This window comes from Hippoglossus hippoglossus, chromosome 1, assembly GCF_009819705.1.
Source record: "Hippoglossus hippoglossus isolate fHipHip1 chromosome 1, fHipHip1.pri, whole genome shotgun sequence".
NCBI lineage: Eukaryota > Metazoa > Chordata > Actinopteri > Pleuronectiformes > Pleuronectidae > Hippoglossus > Hippoglossus hippoglossus.
In genome coordinates, this window is record NC_047151.1 from 21805258 (window position 1) to 21828046 (window position 22789).

Sequence of the window (22789 nt, forward strand, 5' to 3'; positions counted from 1 at the left end):
GAGATATTCCAAACTCTCCCCCAGAACAGAAACGTACACATAAACACACAGCCAAGTGCATTCATGCTGATGAGCACACGTAAATATACAAAGGTATACACATACCAATGAATGCATGTATACAGACAATGTGTATGTACAAACATATCAAGGTATGATCCACACAAATCTCTGCAGTCTGAGCTGGGTTCTGTGTGAGGTTGTTTGCGGTAGGTCGGTGTTAACGGCTGCCAAACAACGTGGCAGGAATACAAAATCAGCCAACCAGTACCCCAATCTACTTGCTTTTCCGACCCAAAGACACACACATAAACACACAGGTCTGTGACCCGTCCCCCTGACATTGAACAGCCCTGAGGCCTGTCCTAATGTGGCCTAGCTTGGCCCAGACCACAGCTCAGGCCTGAAACGGGTTGTCACTCAGTAATGGCGGACTCTGGGGACACGTTCAAACCCCAAACCCTCCGTCCCAAAGCCCACTGCAGCCCTCAGCCACCCCCGGTGCCCGGCGATGACGAGGCCCAGGCCTGGAACTGCGTTTCCACCTTGTGCGCAGACAGGGCAGGCTTCTTTCCGCACAAACACAGTTGAAGGAGAGCCTTGGCGTAGCTCATGGGGATAACTCTGCTTTGGTTTATTTAACTAATTAAGGTTCTCAGACGAACAGTGTTTTCAATGGGGAAAACCAGCAGATTTAGACTCTGCGTCACTGGAAAGAGAAAACAAGAAACTCTCTTTTTTCAACTCTAGGGAGTCAAACAAACAACACAGATTTATTCATTATTATTCATTCAAAAAATTATTTATTGAGGATTCATTGAAAATTAAGAAAAAAACTAAATTAACTAAAAGATTTTATATTTCAGAAGCCTGCATATCCAAAATCAGTATTACTGCTGTAATTGACAGCGAGACAGGGGGCGCTATTCTGATACCACTCAAATCACACATGCACCTGCCTGCGATGGTCCCTGTATATGTTGATTTATCAATCCCATGGTCACTGGAAGAGCTTGGCAGGAACAATGGAGTGCCAGTGATCCAATTTAGTAGTGTGTGTGTGTGTGTTTGGGTGTGTTTGTCAACCAGCAGGGTGGGTAATGGACTCAGGCTGCATGTGGAAATGACCGGTGCACCCTGGTAATGAATCTGCATGTGTGCATGTGAGTTTGTGCGCGTGTGTGTGTGTATGTACGTCTCTGTGTGTGTGTTTGTGTGCGTTTGTGTGTGCGCGTGTGTGGCTAAAGGCCAAAGCACATCTGGATGGGAATTAGGGTGAAAGAGGTGATAAATCAAGGAACTACCGCTGGTGCCCGTGATGCTCCAGTCACTGAGCATGAAGGGCAGCAGAACAGTGGAGGCAAACGCATTTCAGCCTTTTGATACGACTCATCTCCATTTAACCCTCCATGTTATGAGGAGCTTCACAAAAAGGAGGATTCTGGTTTATTACATCTTGTGTTTAGTTTTTTCCTTTTACCTATTAGTGATAACAACATATAATCACCATTTTCATTGCTAAGATAAGGGAAAAAATTAATATTGCTACAACAATGTCAAATGGAGCAGGCAGACTATTAAACAGACTTTGCAAGAGCTATTTTTTGTTATTGTTATTGTTTCAATAATCTTTAAGTCTTACGCCAGTGAAAATCAAGTTTTAAACATGTTAACATGTCCCCCTTGTGCCTTCAAAATGATAAGACTTATTTTGAGCAAAATAAGCAGTCAACTCCATTTCAGAGTATTTGCACCTTAACACTGAAGTAAACAAATGCCAGTCAGAAAAAAAACTGATTCAAACAGCCAGGGTTTGTGATGTCACAAACCTAAGAAATGGAGCCACTAATAACACAGAGGGGAATTATATGTCCAGAACCATTTCTTGGTTCATTAAGGTGCATATTTAAGGCATTCATTGATTTTTAAAGACTACTAACAGGACAGAGGCACTTCTGGGGCCAGTCAGATTTCAGCCGTGGCCCCGCCCCCAGGTTTGCAACCTGTGTGATAGTTTTTCTTTCTGGGCCAAGACTGTTTCCAGATACCAGTGATTATTTTGGTAAATTAACTGCTTTCATAGTGAATACAAATTATGGCCAAAACACTGACAGCATAAACCAAGTTTGAATAAACTGAAATTTCCCTCGTAGAAACCTTGAGCGCATACACTGACATATGCACCGTTTGTTGCCACCGCAACATCAGCAGCGTCCGTTGCTCTGCCGCTGGCTCGCAGCCTTTTACAACATATTGGTGAAGTTGTCAGAGCAGAGTTTGGCTGTGGGCAAGCTAGCTGGATTTCTCTTTTCAGCACTGTGTTCCGTGTGTTTGCTCTGGGGCGAGCCAGCGTGGCTCGTGTGTGCGGCAGTTCAAAGTGAGTGCGATGAATAATGAATGAAAGCCAAGGAGGAGGCTTTAAGGCGTCAAAGAGGAACACTTGGTGGAGTGCTTTTAGAGGTATCACACGGGGGGAAAGACTTTGCTCAGCAATACCTGCCAGGAGATTGTTAGCTTAGCTCTCCCCTGCCATTCCACAGCAGATTTAACACGGCTAATGGCATTGAAAAATCACTGAAATACAGATGCAGAGAATGGACAGATGCTTTTATAGAGTCGGACGAGGCATCCATTTGAGAGCGCCAACACTCAAGTGTACTTACTGTGATATGGTTTTTTCCCCTTACTCAGCATGATCCGCCGAGGGAGTTACATCGGCCGAGCAGTGCATCGATGCGTATTAAAATATGTGTGTGTGTAAATACATGTATTGTACGATGCTGCGGCCTCACCTCTCTGAGCATGGGGTCGTTGAAGGAGTTGAGGTTGACTGCGCCCTCATAGGTCAGATAGTAGAAAACATTCAGGGCTCTTGTGGCTTCGGGGCCCTGCTGCTTGTAGCCGAAGATCAGATCGATCCACTGGTGGAGCTGGCAGGACACAAACTCGCTCTCCAGAGCCTGTTAATGGATGAGAGGGTGGAGGATTAGGAGTATTGTAGACGTCAACAGATGCACAACATTTACACACCGTACTCTTACTAAAATGCTACTCCCCAAACATATTCCTCAAACCATTACTGAACAGCAGTTATCGCTAATTCCTCTCAAAGATGAATCCCTTCGGAGAAAGCAGAGAAAGTTCTTGCTAATTGTTCCTGGGACAGAATCTGCCAATGATTTCTGTAACGAGCAAAAAGCACAGTAAATCCCGATCTGATCATGTGGGAGCATCGAAACATTAGAGAACTCCTGTAGTTCATCAGGGAGCCATTTCAGCTTCGGTCTTTGTTCCCTTTCTCTGCTGGTTGCGGGCGGATAAAAGCGGCGTGTTGCTCTTCCGCAGACGTCTCGGCATCACCATAACGCTGAGGTACAGGTCGTTTTCTTTCCTCATTAGCCGGAAAAAGGAGGGGAAAAAAACATTTATGGTTTCCTCATAAAAACGGGCAATTGTGTTAATTTGTGTAAAGCTGTCGGCTCACAAAAGCCCTCTAAACACGACCAAATTAGAATGAGGCAGCCCTTGATTGTCATTGCTGCCTTGTGTCACATTAATTTGTGACAAAACATTAGCCTGTGCTACACTTAAATGGCGATTTATATAATTTAAATTTTTACTGCAGAGACCGGGGCGCATCCCTCATTTAAATGTGACTTTGTGACAGCTCATTCTGCATCCGAGTGCTCGCCCGTTCTCTTAATTACAACTTTCAATCAGGGAGGAGAGCGCTGGGCATAAAGAGGAGACTGTGTACAGTTGAGGTACGAGGATGTTTTCACTGCAACTCGAGCACCGAGTGAGCTTCTGATGTGGTCACAAATTCCATCATCTGAGCTGATGAGAAGCTCAACTGTGAAAACACTGCGAGACTGGGAATCAATGGGTTTCTGGGGTTAAAATTAAATCCAGGTTCAAAAACGTACAAAAACATAGTTAAATGTGGCTGAGTGAGTAGATTATGTTACCAACGATTTGTACCAAAAACTATGTTTATTGTCAGGAGATTGGTTAAATGTGTCTTAACTGAGTTTTGTCATTTGTTCCTTTCATTTAACTTACAACTATTTTAAGTATTTTGGACACAGCTGTTATATATTTGGGTATTGCATCTGCATTGGTTCTCTTTTTGATTGTTTTTATTACAATATGTCCCTGTCGACTTCTTTAGAAATATATATAATACTCAGGAAGTTAGATTGCTAATCTGTAGCTAATCTCAGCCAATCTCAATACAGAAATGTGTGGTAACCTGTGTGAACCGAGCTCTGACTGTGACCGTCATACAATCTAAGAATCACACACACTGGTATACTGGTTTGTTTGGTTCGACATAGACAAGCAAAAACAGCATAACTAGGGGTCTTCTTGATGTGAATATACATCTGGTGAGATTCCTGGCCTTGGTTAAAGTTTTTGGCTTTAATGAAACTTTTGGCATCTGCAGCAAATTATCAATTCTGTGCCTGTACAACTGCTTGTGATTAGACAATGTTTTCAATCTGATCATTTGGTTCTTCTCCTTTTAACTCAAATCATGTGGGTATTTCTACCTACATGGTGTCAAAGGTACACTAACGGCATAATTATCAAAACAGTTCAAGGATCCCCAGGTCTGCAGTTAACAGGAGAGTCTGGTATGAGGATTTCCTGTCAGAGGTGTAAAACTAGTCGCGTGTATACTGTAGATTTATGGTTATTACACACATTGGTATTTTGGACAACATCCCACTTAGATGCAAGCACTGTTCTGAGAGCTGTAGACCTGATGAAATAAGCAGGAGGAGAGACACTCGTCTGCTCTTTTCCACTTTGTGTGAGTAACTACAACATTTTGTGTTAAGGGTCGAACTGTGAGGTGATGCTAAAACAATGGAAACCTAGCCATTAGCATTCAAATAAAACAAAACACCTCTGGAGTGAAAGACACTCATAGACTCATATCTGTCCGTCTCACCTGGCATCGGTGTTCACAGTATGTTAGTGTGTATAAAGGCCTGTGTCACAAGGTGATCCTTTCTTATTAATGTTACATTATAAACCTGGGAGACCCATTTTATTCAAACTCACTTCAGTCGTGGGCAGAGTGGGGTCCAATTCTGTGTGTGTGTGAGAGAGAGAGAGAGAGAGAGAGAGAGAGAGAGAGAGAGAGAGAGAGAGAGAGAGAGAGAGAGAGAGAGATCAGTTCATTATGCGCTAGCACTGACCTTTGACAGGCCCTGCTCCCGTCTCTAAAACTAAAGCTGGGCCTGATGGGCATTTAATGTGCACCGCAATCTACTGTCAATCAGCAGGGGGAAACAAAGACGGCCATGTTATTGCAGCTCCCTCTCCTGAGGCCCGCCTTTATGGAAATCACGTGCATGTTGACGAGGGAGAGAGATTGATTGAGTGTGTGTGTGTGTGTGTGTGTGTGTGTGTGTGATGCGTGGAACCAGAAGTTTTATTGTTTTATATGTCAAATGAACAAAAATTACAAAAATTAAAACCAGGTTTACGCCTTGTCATTATGGATTATTATGGTAGGAGTGTAGACCATGGAGTGTGAATTAAGATGGATCACATGATGGCTCCCAAAAGTAGAGAAAAAATGTGTCTCCATCACCCCCTGCTCCAGTTCTGACTAAATAAAATATATCATAGGCGATGACTATATGCATCACAGAATGGAAATAGAAGTTGGAAAGTACTGAGGGACGCAGCTACACATTGATGATTTTACTTTTACAAAAATATTGAATTTACCATCTCTATCTTTAAAACCACTGACCACACAATGGGACACAAGGTGAACAAACACAGATGAGAGCATATAATGTAATCTTAGTACTAGTGTAGAAGTTGCAATGAAACGGTGAAATCAAATATTACTCCATGTGAGAAAACCGTAAATTGAGGTGACTTATTGGGACAGGATTATCTGTGAAGTACAGTGAAGAGGCGTGTTCTAATAACCCGTGAACACTGAGCCAGGTGAGCAGGTGTGGAAGTGTCTCCTCCTCGTGTGGCGCCGCGCTGTTGAAACGCTCGAGCAGAAGGTCGGGGCAGATAGCAGATTCCTGAGGTGGGATCTGGTGCCACTTCAGGAGAAGCAGGCAGGATTATTGATGGGCCAATTAGCAGCCGGTGTGTGTGTGTCATCCCCGTCCACAGGGGACTCTCTGATAATTAATGAATAATTTAGCATGCCTTTATGTAAATGCTGATAGGGGGTAGAAGTCACTGGAATCCCACATTTCTATTGTTACAGATTTGATAAAGTACACCTTGGAAGCACGGGGGGGGCTCCCCTTTGTTGTGCACTGTGACTTGTGTCCAATGGAAACAATCATTTGGAATATTCTCCTATGACAATAAATACAATCATTTCCCTATCAAAGCCACAGAGTATTTAAATCTATATATTTATGATGAATAGTCCAGTTTTTCCAGGCTGTGGTGAGGATTTTAATGAAAATGTATCACAATGAACATCACTTTTCAACGTAGAAGTTTCAGATTACACTAATTCTTCCTTTCTGAAACATCTGTGGGTGGAATGGGAGGCTAAGGCCTGCAGAAGAAAGAAAAAACACTCAAAGAGATTGACAGTTTGACTGTGTGTCTGTCAATATGTTTCTCTTTAGAGAAAGATATACTCTGGTCTGAGGATTGAAAAACATGCTATCCACATTTGCGACATCAGACCGGAGACACCAAGTGATTGCAATTAACCAGCTGGTGGACATTAAACAAGGCTTCGTCTGAGCCCCCCCGAGGAGAAAACAATGAAAATGTCAGATCTGGACTCTCTGGCTCATCTTCAGTCTGAACTTTCTTTTTCTGCCTGAAAGCTGCTGGGATTTTTCAACTTTTTATATTCACCACACTTTTAGTGACTTCAGTGACCTGTAGACTGTATATGGACGGAATCAAGAAGCTACAGGTCTGCAGGGCGTGCACACGGAGGCCTATCAGTGACATTTCGGTGGTTTTGCGGTCAGCTTTATGGTCTGGATTGAGCTGGATTTCACTTCGGCCTTAACGAGGTGACACTGAACGCTTTCCTCCAACCCTCACTGGTCCTAAAAAACCCTTTTAAGGACTTATGGAGAGCTGTCTGTAAGGAAGTTAAAATGTCACTTAACAAATCAATCCGCTCATTTGCATGCCAACGGCCATGCAAGCATCCGTGCACGCGTGCCTGCGAGTGTGTCCCCGACGGTGTGGGTGCGTAATCGAATGCACATGTTGTGTGCAGAGTGTTGTCAGCGGCAGGCTGTTTTCCTTTGTATCGATTACGGATGAATAAAGCAAACACTTGTCAGGTCTGTATAAACTAAAAGGACTCTTTGAGAACAGGCTGATCAAAACATCCCGAAAACCACATTCAGCTTGTGAGGCGGCGTCACATGTTGACATTGGACTAAATGCTGGAGCAGTAGTTAAATCAAGTTCTGTTGAGTCATATTCTTATTGTGCATTTTATTTGATTAAACTTTATTAAATCTCTTCCTTGGCAGATGCCATTCTGTTCTTCTCATCTCAATACAAGTCTATTATCCATCTTGTTCTGATTCTCTATTCTTCCTCCAAGTTCAACAGCCCCTTTTCATTTTCCTTTCTACTTATTCTCTCACCCTTCTTGCTACTCCTTTTTTCCATCCTGCTCTTTCTTCCAGTCATCTGATCCTTTAGATCAACTCCTCTGGAGTCGCTTGCCCTGAGGTTGACAAGCACTCTGATTAAAGGGCTTATTAGCTCGCTGTAAATGAGAAGCCGATTGTCATTGTGAAGCAGGCAGAGGAAGCCTGTAGCCAACCAGGAGAGAGGGGGGCCCCCAACAGAAAAAAAAAAAAAAAGCAATGGGTGATGTAAGGAATGAGAGCCTTAGAGCAGCCGCGGAGCTAACAAACCATTTCCTTTATTCCCATATTCACACACACAGAGAGAGAACCCCCAGATGGGTTGTGTGTTACTTCAGTCCCCCCCCCCCCCTCCTTCCTGCTCTACTAATTAGATGGGTCACAACCGTGAGAGTTCTGGCCATGGGTCAACGGAGGCGCTCGCTGGCAAGTGGAACCTGAAACTCTAACATCAACTCTCTCTCTCTCTGTCGCTCTCGCCTCCCATCTTTCTTATTATCCCTCGCCCACTTGAAAAGCAAGAATATCATGTTATGGGGCGAGAAGAAGCCGAATGAGCAGTGATTGGGAAAGTATCTCCCCAAAACAAACATGTCATGCTGGATTTGGCCTTAGTCAGACAAATGGCATGGTGCAGACTGCGAGAACACACTAAGTGGTCCAATTTATGGCACAGACAATGGAGTAAACAATCCTGATTGAGACATAAATGGGTGAGGCAAATGGGGCTGCGAGTCATATGGCAATAATACTGTAGTTCTTGTCTTGTCATTTCAGTTTTTAGTCAAGGAGGAAAATAATATGATGCAAACATATTAAAGAACAATACGCAAAAGTGGAAAATAAACCCGGTTATAGGGAGTTAATATACTTTTTTAAATGTTTGGAAGAAAACATTGGTCACTTGAAAACACCTAATTTCTGCAACTGCAATTTCATCTACTATTTCAACAACTGTTAACAAGCCCCTGCAGATAATCTAACCATCTGATTTCTGAAACAGTCTAACAAGCCAGCAACTACATCACCAGTGCCATAAAAGACACATTCACAATGGGATGAAGTGAGCTAAAGCTAAGTCAACAGGTCAGAGCTGATTGAACACAGGACGACTGATGAGAGTGTTTGTGTAGCTGTTGAGAGGAGCATTGTTGTCTCAGATGATTATAGAGTTGGCTGGAGGACTGGACGTCCGTCTGAAGGTGTGGAGTGGAGATGATGGGGATGAATGACTGAGGTGATCAGCTCCAGTGTAGTTAGCCCTCAAGGAGGAGTTATTCGAAGGTGTGTGTGTGTGTGTGTGTGTGTGTGTGTGTGTGTGTGTGTGTGTGTGTGTGTGTATATAAAAGAAAAGGCAAAGGTAACCATCCTCTCCTCAAGAAGCAAATACACCAAAGAAATGAGTAGAACAATATACTTTACCAAAATATAATCAATCTCACATGATATAATCAAATGCACATCTTATATAATGATCAGTTAATGTAAGTAATTGTCAATCGATACAGAATTGATATAATCTCAGAATTATATCATAATAACATGAACTTATCATTGAATAGTTCTACAAATGTCTTTTGCTCAAATTAATACTGATTGACAACTATAATTATAAATACTAGGAGCTCTGTCAGGCTAGATTTAGTCACATTGATACAGTGGCAGATGTTTAGCTGGTCGTGTTAAAATGTCTTAATTTAGTGTGTTTGCATGCAAACATGTCGTAATTAGCATGAAGGGGGAATTTATTCGTTTACAGATCTGTTAACCACATGGTTTCACAAGTTGAAAAGTTAGGGAATCAACAAAGTGATTTACGATTCATTTCTGTCTTGACTGCAGTGGTCGACCAAGCGACATTGCCATCCCACAGAGCTCCGGAGGGAACGAGTGCAAAATCAGTGTTTGTTGCAAAGAAGCATCCGAGCAGACTTTGGCAGAAGCAAAAACGAGAGCACGGAGGAGTGCAGGAAAAGGGAGAAGGACAACATTAGTGAGTGAGTGTGTCAGCAGCAGTACATCATCCCATTTCTCAGGCTCTCATCGCTCTCCTCCATTACGTCACCGAAGAGGAGGACGAAGAAGAGGAGGGAAAGAAGGACAAGGGAGAGGGGGAGGCAGGGAAGAAGGGGGGACAGCTCGTAAAACACTGAGCACACAGTAAACATGTCTGCCCTTATGCATGACAATACTCCTACAGTGAGCGCTGCCTGACATTAGCCAGATAACCACCCCCTCTTACTCCACGTGCTAGTTCCCATCCAACAACAAGGCTTTCAGTGGAGACACCGGGGGAATAGATTAGCACTAGGCTAACATGTTCTGTTACACGAAGCCACGCTGGGCCAGACGACATTAAGGTTTTCACTCACTCAGTCATTCACAAGTGCGTAAGTGTATCTTAGTGGTTAGTGACTGGTCCTTGCAGTGGTTTACCTCAGCTCACACATGAATTCCTGTGGGGTTTCCTGTGAGAATAAGATGTGGAGGCTGGTGGGAACGGTATCATGTGCGTCCCATGGGCGTCTGATCAGAGAGTGCGGTGTGGATGAGAGGTGAATGTAAACAGCGATGATCTTTGACTTTGTGTAGCTGGTGGTCTGAGCTGGGGAGCTATCATGTCTGGCTATGCGTCTTGTGGGAAAAAATGTGGGACACGCTTTCATCTTCTGTACCCGGCTCTCCGACACATTTCACAAGCAGAGCCCCCGGACAATTCTGCACAATGACACAATATCTGGAATTGTTTCTGAACATTGGCCCCAGAATACTTGACAAAAAGCAATTTAAACACATCCCTACACTCACGTGATCATACTCATGGTAGGATAATGGACTTGCCTGCTACGATGACATAGTTTTTGTAAGTCTGAAGAGCTGTCGGCATATGAAAGTGACAAACCTCAGAGAAAGACTTTCAAAAGGAGCTCATAGTGTGAGTATGAGGTTTGGGGGGGGGGGGGGGGGGTAAAGGTGATTTGGCTCATATTAATATGACATTTGTCTGTTAGCGCTGAGCGGCCACGCAGATGTTTACCTCTGCAGGATTAACATCACTTTGGTGATCATGACAATAACAGCTGTATGAGCAAATGTGAGGCTCCCTGAAAAATCCATCACCATCATAGAGCAGAGAAAACTTCTCAGTTCAATTTAGAAAACAAACCCTTCAATTCTAATTAAAGCTGCAGCTGGTCATTTCTGACCACTAGAGGGTATAAGAGAGTAAAATCAGCTGCGCCACAAAAACAAGCCCTCAGCCCGGATATACAAAAGGCTAATCCCTAACAGTCGACCCCTGCTGTCTTCCAACTTGAACAGAGCAATATTGCAGAGTTTTGGCTTAAGCTAACAGGCTTGTATCTCTTAATCCACTTCTGCAGTAACACCATTTCTTATTGTTTCAGCATCCTGAAAGTTAGTGCCCTCGTCCAAAAGTCTATTCTGTAAGAATACCCTGCGTAGCCAGATGTTTTAGGGTTAGCTGATGAAGAATCGCACAGATGATTTCGGTGACTAACGTCCATTTAGTAGCGATGTCTTGCTTACTTACACTGAAGGTTCACCACATATGGCAGTGACCTGCGTTCAACCTCCCCAGTATCAGCTTCTGACCCATCACTCAGTCTGGTCGGCCCATTCTACCAGAGGAAAGTCTCGCTCTCCTTCTGTGAGGCCAGTTGAGCTGATGTCTCTGTCACTGCTTTGAGTGAGTAGATGTTTTATACGGGGGAAAAGGCTGAAAGTAATGTGCTGCCCTGTCTGTCCCATGTGTGTGGTTTGCAGGTCTGTCAGCAGGACTACAAGAGCGCAGATGACTGAAAGGAAGCAAACGTGAACGTAGAGCAGCAAACGAGGCCTGTAGAGCTCAAACAGATGGTGACTGCAGCCCACCTCTCTGGGAAAAAAGTTTAAATAGAGTCTCTGTTGTAAATACTGATTGAACAAATCAGGCATGTTAACATGGACACCAATATTCTGATATTAACCCGATTAAGACAATAGTCTGAATAAAACACAGCCGTGTAAACAGCGTGTGGAGTGATCTAAACTTAGTTGTAGTTTGTAAACTTAATTGCATTACAAAGTTCTTTTAGGTTTTCACATCAATTCGGGACATCAACATACGACAGTTACCAACTGCTTGACTATGCATGCCCTGGGTTTGAGGGTAAACAAAATGGAAACATAACAATGAGTTGAAGCTCTCACAAAATAAGAGAGAAGACACAAGTCATAACTGGACTATGCTCTGTGACAAGTAAACAGGAATATGAATGGAATATTCTATTAGAAACTCATGTTATCATCACAATCGGAGTAATGTCTTATTTTGAAAAGGGTCCTAGTCACTGCTAGGAATATAAACAACCATTTCCGCAGAACAGATGTGGAAAATCTATTTTAAAGCTTGATCTAACTTGATAAGACTATGCAACTATAGTATGTTGATCATATAATGATCCACGACAGTGTTACTTTCATTGGAAATATTTCATTCTTCTTATTAGACGTATTTAACACATGTTTTCTTGTTTGTATTTGAATATAGGCTGTCAATGCTGCATAGTTTTATGCTTTGTGTTTAGTCTGTTATGTTTAAATCCTAGCCCTTCAAAGCTCGGTCGACTATTCCCAGTAGGACAAGGCTTCAAGAGCCGGCTGTAGTTTAGGCTGCAGCAGATCAGTATCTCCACTGAAGCCTGGACATCATGACAGCGCAGGTAAGCACTGATGTTGATGATGATACAAATACGTGAGCATATAGACGCACACGATCACCTGCTCCTGTGCAAATGGCGAGTGGAGCAGAGAAGTGAGATGTGGTCATATATAGTGGAATGTCAGAGAGGCTGACAGTGCCCAGAGACGTGTAGTTATCTGGTGGAGGAGGGATCAAGTTCTTAACCTCTCCTTTGACCTCCTGGTAAAAACAACACGCTGCCCCTGATCTCTGTGGCATGCCGCCTCAAGACCCCAGTGTGTCAGTGATTGTGTGTGTGTGTGCGCATGTTTGTGTGTGTGATGGACCAAGGAAAAGGGAGTGTGTCTTTACAAGCAAGAATTTAAGTATACTGTAGGCACTTCAGTGGAGTTAAGGTGCATGCTTGGCTTAAGGTGCTGAGGTGCTGGGTCTCCAGTGACTCTCTAAAACGCAACCATTCCTCAGCACCTCTTAAACTTTAGTCTTTTAGCCTCCAGTGCTGCAGGGTTAGCCAGAGATTAAACAACAATCGTTGTAGGCACATAGTTGACGTACTTAATCTGTTGCCAAGCAACACACTCTCTGCTAAACATTAGCGATGAACAATGACACTTCCAGCAGCAGAGCAACATAAGCCAGACTATAGTTTGATGTAATGTTTATATCCACCAACTACCCACCATGCAACTCTCTCCCAACAAAAAAACAAGCTGCCGTTTTGCACAGCCGCACAATCCTTTACTGTGAGAGGCTTTTAATGGCCTTTCCAGATTGGGGCCTAATTAGCTGTTAATCATCTAGGGCTCATAACCAGAGTGCAGACAGCAGGCGTGTGTGTGTTTGTAGCATGTGTGCATCTGCGCGTGTTTGCGTGTTCTCTCCTGCTGTCTATCCGTGTGTTGCGGGGCCATTAGCAGCAGACGAGCTAAAGAGAGCCAAGCAGCCCATTAACTCCTTCACTCTTCCTCTCTCTTCGCCGCCGTGCTCATCTCTCTCCCAACAGTGCCACAGTTGCCAGCTGACACCCTCTAATGCCAGCGATCTGTCACGACCAGAGACCTGTCCACCCACACATCCCTCCCTCTACCTTGTCCTCGGCCCATTCTCTCCTTTATTCTTCCTGTCCACCCTCCTTTACCCCGTCTCTCCCATCCTGTCTGTGTATGATCTGTCGTACTGTAAGACCGAGTCTCTTAAAAGGGTGAACTCACACTAGAGGAGTGTTGCAACCACAGTCTACTTTACTCTAATCCACAATTTGACTGAGCTAAACAGATATAGGACATATTCCGATTATGTTTACAATATATAAAGCAGGTAGAGTTTTTTAGAGTCATGTTTAATATTTAGTTTTGCTTATTAAATAAACATTACATAAATATGAATTCTTGATGTGTGATCATCATTTCCAATTGACCCCAACAACTTCCAAGAATTAACCAATCAGCCTCCTGACAGCATCATTATCATCACCACCTAATATTACCTGAGGGGATGGTGGATTGTGGATATGCAAAGCTGACCATGTGGGTATGAAGCAGATATTCATTTTGTTATTGTTGGTTTGAAACCTCAGAAAAAAGCTCCTGTACAACTGAGCTCGTTGTGTTTCCGTGCACCTACATCTGCCCGCTGAGCTCGGCTGCACGCTGGATCAATATCTCAATTTGCACAGAGTGGAAACAGAAACCGCAGTCTGAAATTGTATCAGCTTGAATACAGTAACTAGCAGAGAGCTGTGCATGTGCATAGAGCTTTTGGAAAGGACCAAAATTGCCTGTGCAGTGTTAACTTACATATTTGAACAAGCTGGTTTCCCCAGTGTAGGAGGTTTGACAGATTTTTAGACCATAAAATAATATCACCCTAAATAACTATTTTAAAAGTGAGTAAACCAACTAAAGATTATTTTAGTTATCTGTTAAAATCTACCTATCCTCACATTTAAAATGTGTTAGGCATTGTATTAAATAAATGTACTAACAATTGAGAGGCCAATTGTTTCAGCACTAGGTGACTTCTGCAAGACTATGCTTCAAAATTCTAAATAGTTAAACAAAGGGCTTTGGTACACTGACTGTAGGGCACTGCAGCACCACCACCACCACCACCACAGAAAGCTTTCCCCAGTACATCCACCTTGGCCCAGACCATGCTGACAGCCAAAGAGAGGGAAGTGTGTGATTAATGATAGGGGGTCTGGTCATATCAGCAGGCTGGTTAACAGAGCCCACCACAAGACTTCACGGGTCACAGAGCACAGCCAGCCTCATCAGCACCCATTACTACTGTGGGCACACATCACACACGACATAATGCCAGCTTTCACCAGAAAAAAAGAAAGATCCAAAATCAAAACAGGGGGAAGACATTAAAAAAAAAACACACAATCTGTGGTGTGATTTCCTGAGTTCTTTTCCTTTTCTTGCTTAGTTTGGCCACGTTTATCAAACTATGAAGATATTTTCATTCACGAGACGACCTGACCGCTGAGTGTCAGTAAAACAAAAGATGAAGGACCACAAATGCCCATAACAAGCCACAAGAGAAAGAGCAAAATCAATCTTTTGACCTTCTGGTGCAGAGCAAAGTAATCTGATCCAAATAGTTACCTCACTTTCCAAGGCGTGTGTGCGAGTGTGTGCGCGCGTGTGCGTGTGTGTGTGTGTGTGTGTGTGTGTGTGTGTGTGTGTGTGTGTGTAAGAGGAGAGAACATCTACAATGAAAATATGACAGCAACTCTGACAACATCCGACACGCACACAGACAGAATATTCCTGCTATGGCCTGAGCGGGCAGGAAGTGGAGATCAGAAAGAGGATCCTGCATCACTTCTCTGCACACAAACACATTTGCCAGAGCGCACAGAGCGGGAGCAGAGAGGGTGAGATGCTGAGGGAGAAAAGGGGAAAAGTTGACGTTGGATCACACGGGCAAAGCAGCAACCTGAGAGGCTGAGGCTTGTCGGGAGAAGCAGGAGGCTCAGGTAACAGGAAGAACTGTGAGACGGTCAGGAAATAACACTGTCTCTTTGAATTAGTATTTCCAGCCGAGACAAGGAGAAGCAGAAACCTCTGACAGGACTTCAGTCAGTCTGTGCTCTGGGATATAAAAGTCAGACACAAAAGCCTGTGTGTGTGTAAATATGTAACTAAGTCGTAGATACTACAAACCTTTATATGTATGTGCTATATAATTGAGTGTACTGTGGTATTGCTTGGGCAGGTTGACTTATTGTATTGCTCAAGGACACTTCAACAGGGATGTTTTGTGGCTCTGTGATCCACTTGCCCATTGCACTAGCATGTATTTTATATATCAAATATATTACTGTGTATTTTCTCTCACCAGCCGATTGAGTCGGACAAACTCCTCTGGACTCTTGGCCCAGGGCGGCAGCTCCACGTCAGACACCACGCTGCCTTCTTCCATCACTCCCAGGTTGTATCTGTTGGAGTTGACAAACATCTCGGGGAGGTAGTAGAACTCTGGGATCAGCTCCTGTGTGGAAACAACGTTGAGACATATTTCAAGAAACAGTGATACTAATCAACATGTCCTGCAATAGTGTGGCCATTTGCAACAGTTCAGAGGTCTGTCAAAGAGCTGACGCAGGCTTAGGTCTGGAACCACAGAGGGCTCAGAGAAATCAAGACAACATTACCAAAAGGTTCTGATGCGGAGAGGTACAATTTGAATACTTGAAAGCATAAAGAATAGCTCAAGAATTAAAAAAGAGTTTGACCGATAATTCCCAATCATTTGATGCACAGATATACAAGTATCATATGGATATATGTTTACATCTTACGTAAAAGAAAAAGGTTTGTTTCCTTTGTTATTTTCAAGTTATATTTTTACATATTTATTGTATATTTTACAATCAATTATCATAAAGTTTATATTTAAACTGTAAAATATCAAGCCTCAAATTCTTGAAATTAAATTCGATAATGTCATCTCAGTTTTTTAATTGATATATTGGCCAATACATTGGTATCGTCATATTTTTTCCACCCTAATATGGGTTTTGGCATCAGAGAAAAAACAAGAGTCCAAACACACACAAAGAAAAAGAAAGAACTATCCCAGTATAGAGCAGATGACTTTGCGTCTGTTATATGCGTCCGAGTGGAGTTTTCTAAACTATTCAGCTATCTCTGACCGAGAGTTGATGCTCGTCCTGTTGTCTTTTGAACAAAGCGTGTGACTATAAGTGCTGAGTCAAGAAGAGACATTCAAACATGGTGACAGTGTGACATCAGAGATAGGCAAACCGCTGTAGACGTTAGGGTGACATGCCGTCGTCTCTCAGGCCGGCAGCACTGCTGACAGAACGCGACACCCTACGCTAAAGCATGAGGAGCAGGTTTTACGCAGTCATATAAAACATGATCTCTAAAGATACATAAACTACACACACGCAAACTTTACAGATTAGCTGCACAAGACCTTCTCCTTTCAACAATGGGGCGACAACATCCAATCAAGTGAGCAAGCAAACACACGAGTTTAAAACAACACAGCACTTCCTCAGTTTTTAAATCTCTTTACTCCACAAAACCTGACCTGAAACTAAAGGTCAAACTCTTAACGAGGCCTCCAGCTCAACCAGGATCGCTCGCTGCTGCCTGCTGTAAATTTGACCAGAAGGTGGAGGGACGCATGCATGCACACACAACTGCGCACACACACACACACCCACCCACACAACCAACAAAATCTTGAGGGCTTTGCTCCCCAACACTCAAGCCTGCCTTGCATGGACCATTATGTGCAGTGGCCCCTTTGCACTGGCCTGGTCAGAGGCCAGCCCCTCTGATCCCCAATCCTGTCCTGTCATGGGTCACTGGAAGGGGCTCTGGCCCCTGGGCTCCTCTGCTACACTTCCACTGTTGCTACCTCTAAACCCTCTTCTCTCCTCTTCCCCCCTCTGATGCCTTTGGGCTGAGGCCGGGGGTCAGGGGATTGGGGAATGGAGGTCACGCTAGCGTCACCCAGGCTAGAGCCACATTGAATCTGGGTGTTGTAAGCTATTATCGCCTCTTCTTTAGCAGCAGGGTATGAAAACACTGGGGCCTTTCGCCCTCTGGCAGGGACAGAGTTGCTATCAATGACTCCGGTGCTAAAGCTAAATGGAGTACTTAGCATACTAAATTGATACATCTAGTCTCTAATTCCTCTTTTGCCACCAAATGAATGTGTGCGTTCAAGTGGATGAAGTTGACGGACCCTCATTCAAAATATGTTAAAAAATTCCAACTGAACATGGAAACAAAGTGATGTGGTCCAGATTTCCCCTTTGTTTTGATCTGGAGCTGAGCTCTCACAGTTTGATCCACATTGACAGGTCTAGACTGAGAGAGCAAACGAGGGCTCTTGTTGGGCTTTTCGTAATCAAGCATTGGCCAGCTACGCGGTAACACGATCCACATGTTTTATCGGCGGGATGTGAGGGGGGTGGTAAACGCAATCAAGCGTCAAAACCCCCCCAACACCACCACCGTTCCCCCCCCCACTCCAGTGACCCAGTGCCAGGAGACCAAGCAAGACCCGGCTTTGACAGAGAATGTCTGACTGTAGTCGTAAATGTTTTAAGAGAGCAGTTAAAGTGTGCACTGGGGGTTCGAAAGGCCCTCAGTATGAGAATGACCTGTACTGTTGCAGGGCAGATCCAACAGTTCCAAACAACTAAGAGTTTGGGGGCCCAATGGGCAGGGATTCAAGTCCAGGTTATAGTTGGCTGGATCGGAGACAGGCGGCTGGGACAGATGAGGATTATCTTAACGCTTTGATCAGAAGACCAGGAAGCTTTCATTGCAAAGGGACAATGATTGGTAGTGACTGAACATTACTCTTTTGAAACCTTTTTCTCCTTTGTCTGTAAGGTTGCTTGATGGGGATTTATTCTCCTTTATCTCTTCTAACTTTTCAGCCACCTTAAAAGGAAAAGACGCCAAATGTTTTGGAGAGGATTTTCACTTCATGCGTGTTAGATTACCTTAACGTCAGATGTGTCCCTCTGGCAGTTCCTCCAGGCCCGCGCCACAGATGAGAAGGTGCGATCGGCGTGGTCGAACTTTCCTCCTTGGAAGTTGAGGAAGAACGTGGTGAAGGGTTCCTGATGATAAGCACAAACAAAAAAATGCTCTAAATCCGAGTTCGGGATAGTGCTGCTGTTTAAGGCGACACCTGATTAGGACTGATAAAACAGAATCGCTTGCTGTGCAATAAAGGCATACAATAAAAAAAAAACGAATTCCTCCATGTTCCATAAAACACTCAAATCTGAACCAGATCTAAACCAAATCTACTCCTTTTACACACCCTCTTACGAACTGGAATCCAAAAATGAATAAGTGAATCAACAATAATCCCAGTGAGCTACTAAAGCCAATACACTCGTGCCACTGATGCATTTCTAATCATGTCTAATCTTGTTAGAACAGATCAATAGCTGTCGCTCTGACGTAATAGCCCACAAGTGACATGGACACAATATCCTGGGCCGCAGCTACAGACCAACATTACAGACAGCTAATTGAGTTCAGCCTGAAATTACGTAAAGGCTCATTTGTAGGGAAATCATTTGCAGGATGTTAAATCCGATGTATCTCATTGTGCATTCAAAGCAACACAACAGAAGTAGGTGCGGCTGTAACATACACACAGAAAACTGCAGTTTTCAGTTACTCTCCGACGGGAAGTTTGATCTTTAAGTGAGAGGTGTAAGCGAGTGGGTTTCTGGTAAAGTGGCTTTAGAATAAGCCCTCTAATGATGTGCGGGGATCAATGAGGTAACTCTGCTGGGAGTCACTGAGACAGTGAGCTACTGGGACAATAACAGCAGAAAACTGCACATTGGAGAAACTTAGTAACCTCCCTCTCCCCTGAGTGCAGTATGGGAAGATTGATGGCATCCATTCAACAAAGGTACCGAAAGTGAGCCCTGCGCTGCACAACGTACGCTGAATATGCTTCTCAGAACCATATCAAATCTCATATAATACTTGTTATTCTTGGGGGGGAAAAAAATCATGGCAGACATTTAATTGCATTGTTTTTGTTGCCTGGGTATTATTATGTGGTAACGACAGAGTGTAATGAATTATATGCACAATAAATTAGGAAGAATACGCATGTGATGCAGGATTTTGCAAACATACACTCTCAATTTGATCCAAATACATTTGTTTCGTGGAATAATATGAATTTCCAAAGAAATAATAAATGTATATTTGAAAAAACATTAAAATTGCTTAACAAATGACTTGAATGTGCAGATTGTGCATAACTATACTTTCAAAACTCAGTGTAAGTGAGGCCTTGGTAAATCCAGTGTATGAGTTGTATTATCTTAGTTGAAGAGAAAATCCAGGACGTGTGCAAAAGGGATTTGAAATGAAATACTCACCATACGTAGCAGCCACATCATGGTGAAGCTGGAGGTGGAGTAGTGGGTGCCGTAGTGGAACTTTGGCACCTGATCATCCTCCCAGGATTCGTATCTGTCTGAGAAGAATGCCGCCCGTTTGGGATTCAGTGCACCGATGGGCTGTGGAGAACATATTTTCAAATACGTTAAAAAAATAACGATAAGCTGAGATTTTCCTATTATTGCTGCAGAGACAATGACTGTGTGGTAGCAGAGGGAGAGCAAGGAGGCAGCAGTGGATTTCATTGCGAATATATTCAAGGCCCACTCTTGGCAGCATTAACAGCGGCGAGGCAAAATGAAGCTAGTAACCTTTGTGCAATCTCAAATGAATATTGGATGATGTTTCCCTTCAGACAGAGATCAATCCTTTCCCACAGAGTGCTTTTTAGAGGCTGTGAAACAGAGCCCCTGCAGCTGTAATCTGTCAGAGAGAACTAATGTGCTCCAATGAAAGAGTGCCCACCAGGAATATCAATAGCAGGGCCCGTGGATTCCTTTAATTTCTACTTTTTATTAATCTGTAACTAATATACTGGTCACCAGCCCTATTTGTAGTCTAGAAAAATGGTTAAGTCGCATTAATTTTCCATCGCTCTCCGAAAACCAATAACCCTGTGCTGCCGGGCTATTATTTAAATACTCATTTATAGAAATCACTTTCAGGCTGGTTCAATTTTTATTAGTCTTCTGTTGGCCGTGCCTCATTCTCTCAAACCCCCCTTCATCTCTCTCAAACACACACTCACATGGAGCGGATCAATGGTAATGGAATGATGGCCTTTTGAGGATGAGGGTGTAGTAGGACGTGGATCAATTGGATCTCTCTCATATCATTGGGTACCTGTCACAACAAGACTCTTCCAGGGTCAGGCTGGGATATTGATCTGTGATATGGCTACTGTTTTATGTGGGGCGTAATGGAGCATGCTTGTGTGCATGTACTTGTGTGTAGTGGGAAGGAGGCACCGAAGTTTTGTGCTAAATCGGTTGCTCTTACTGATCATTGTGTGCATATTGTATGTTGTTTTGTAAATAGTGTTTCTGAGCGTGAGCAGATTTACAAAGCAAAAACGCCTTGTGCCACAACACTGCAGTTCTGTGCTGACAGTGATACACTGTGGGCTTCCACAGGGCCACTGGGGGTGGGTGAGTACACACAGTGAATTATACATCACACCCATTTGTCTGATTTATAGCCCTAATAACAGTCGGCTCATTAAAAAAAGAAAAGGGAGAGGAGGCATATAAAATAAAAAAAAGACTGAAAGTGCCACAGTGACAGAGGGAGAGAGAGAATTGTGTGCGAGTGCACGTGGGAGCTGTTGGTTTGCGTGAGTGCGGCATTGTTTACCGCTGTAAATTACACTGAGGCTAGCGCGCTCAGCTTACAGTAGCTACAACAGAGCGGCGGTGACGGCGCCGTACATCAGAGCCGGGCGCCTGGCAGCGTGTTGATGGAACACCTGCTGCTGCCCCACCAGAGATTGGCCTAATATGTTGCAGCGAAGAATAGCGCTCTGATGAGCTCTCAGATAAATGAACCAATCTGGTGGTTTTAATTAGACTAGAGAGTGAGCCGCAGAAACAAAGTGCGCTGCCACTTTGAAGAGGTAAACATCAGAGGGATTCATCTTGGATTAGTTCTTCTCTGTTCTTCCTCTACAGTAGAAGTGGAGATGGTGTTACTGAGCCAATTTAAAGCTACTGGAAGAAAGAACATCACAGGAATAATTAGAGTAACTAAACTGTTATGCAGATAACAACAGTATAAACAAATCAATACATTTTGTGACCAAGTATGATCAGATTTATAATTAAAACTATGATACTTCTGTAACACAGCACATGCTGCATGCACACATTTAAAAAGATATGGGGTTTTTTGGAGGGCAATACTGATACCGATATTAGGGAGGAAGTAAAAAAAAAAAAGTATTTATGGGAATATTTAATACATACCCATAAATACAGATTTAAGAAATTGTCAATTAATTCACAATATGTCCGTATTAAGCCCTGATGATAACGAAATATAGCTGAGGTTTGATATTTAGCAGTTTCATATCAAAGATTTTCTACTGATAATTCAGATTATGGACCACATAATACGACATGTGTGTCAACAATCTCAAATATCATTTGTAGTGAATTTGTTCAATAACATTTAACTTGGTTCTCTCCGCATGATCCTCAGTAAGAACACAAATATTCAAATGTCCTCAAGGGTACACACACCCAGACAAAACCACTACCTTCACGAGCTAAATGGACTTTGCTGAGAACTATAATAAGAACATTACCCAGTGCTACTTTGCTTTTAAAACAATAATGGGTCACCGGTGATGAAGTATAATAGCTTACCAACAATTTGAGCATCACCAGGGCTTTGACTCATAAATCAAAAGGGCCTTTTGAAAGGAGTGTTTATGTATAATGTCCTATTTAAACAGTGAAAATAGTGTGGAGGGCCTGGGGGATAAACATATGGGGCGCGTATGGTGAAATCAATACACCATTAGCTGATCTGGCTGTGAGTAGTAGGTTATAGCACAAAGGTACAAGGAAAGCTCAATAAATCCTCACTATTTCTGTCGCCATGTGAATGCAGACGGCCTAATCTATAGTTAGAAGGTTAACAATTCTTTTAATTGCTTGTTGTGCTTCATTAAAAGCCGTCCAACAGAGGAATGAAGATGCTTTTACCTTGAGTTGAACTGAGGGACAGAAATTATTTGACGTTTCTCTGGGAATAGGACAAGTGCATGTTTGTTTGTGGGTAAATCAGTTCATAATTGAGCTGTAGGAGTCGGTGGAATAATAATATAAAGAAACAGCAGAGAATTACAACACTTGCAGTCTGTTCGAGTGTGTGCTTATCGTGACTACAATGTTATCTCGGGGGTCAGCGTTTGATGTCAGGTTGAGGTTAGAGTTTATGATAAGAAAGTCCCCGGGGTCAGAACGGCTCTGGCAGCAGGGAACATAAATTCTGTGTGGCCTCTGTTGTTCTGGGGATGATGA

General features: G+C 43.2%; 1 protein-coding gene across 8 annotated transcripts in view; it reads right to left on the minus strand.

Moving 5' to 3' along the window:
* lrba (LPS responsive beige-like anchor protein) overlaps nt 1-22789 on the minus strand; it is a 179758-nt gene that overhangs the window by 22898 nt on the left and 134071 nt on the right. For all 8 annotated transcript variants that reach the window (XM_034585812.1, XM_034585804.1, XM_034585874.1 and 5 more), the window contains 4 exons: nt 19745-19885; nt 18332-18451; nt 15679-15831; nt 2793-2960 (listed from right to left, as the gene is read on the minus strand). In XM_034585812.1, the coding sequence (XP_034441703.1) occupies nt 2793-2960; nt 15679-15831; nt 18332-18451; nt 19745-19885 (582 nt within the window). The remainder of the gene's footprint in view (nt 1-2792; nt 2961-15678; nt 15832-18331; nt 18452-19744; nt 19886-22789) is intronic.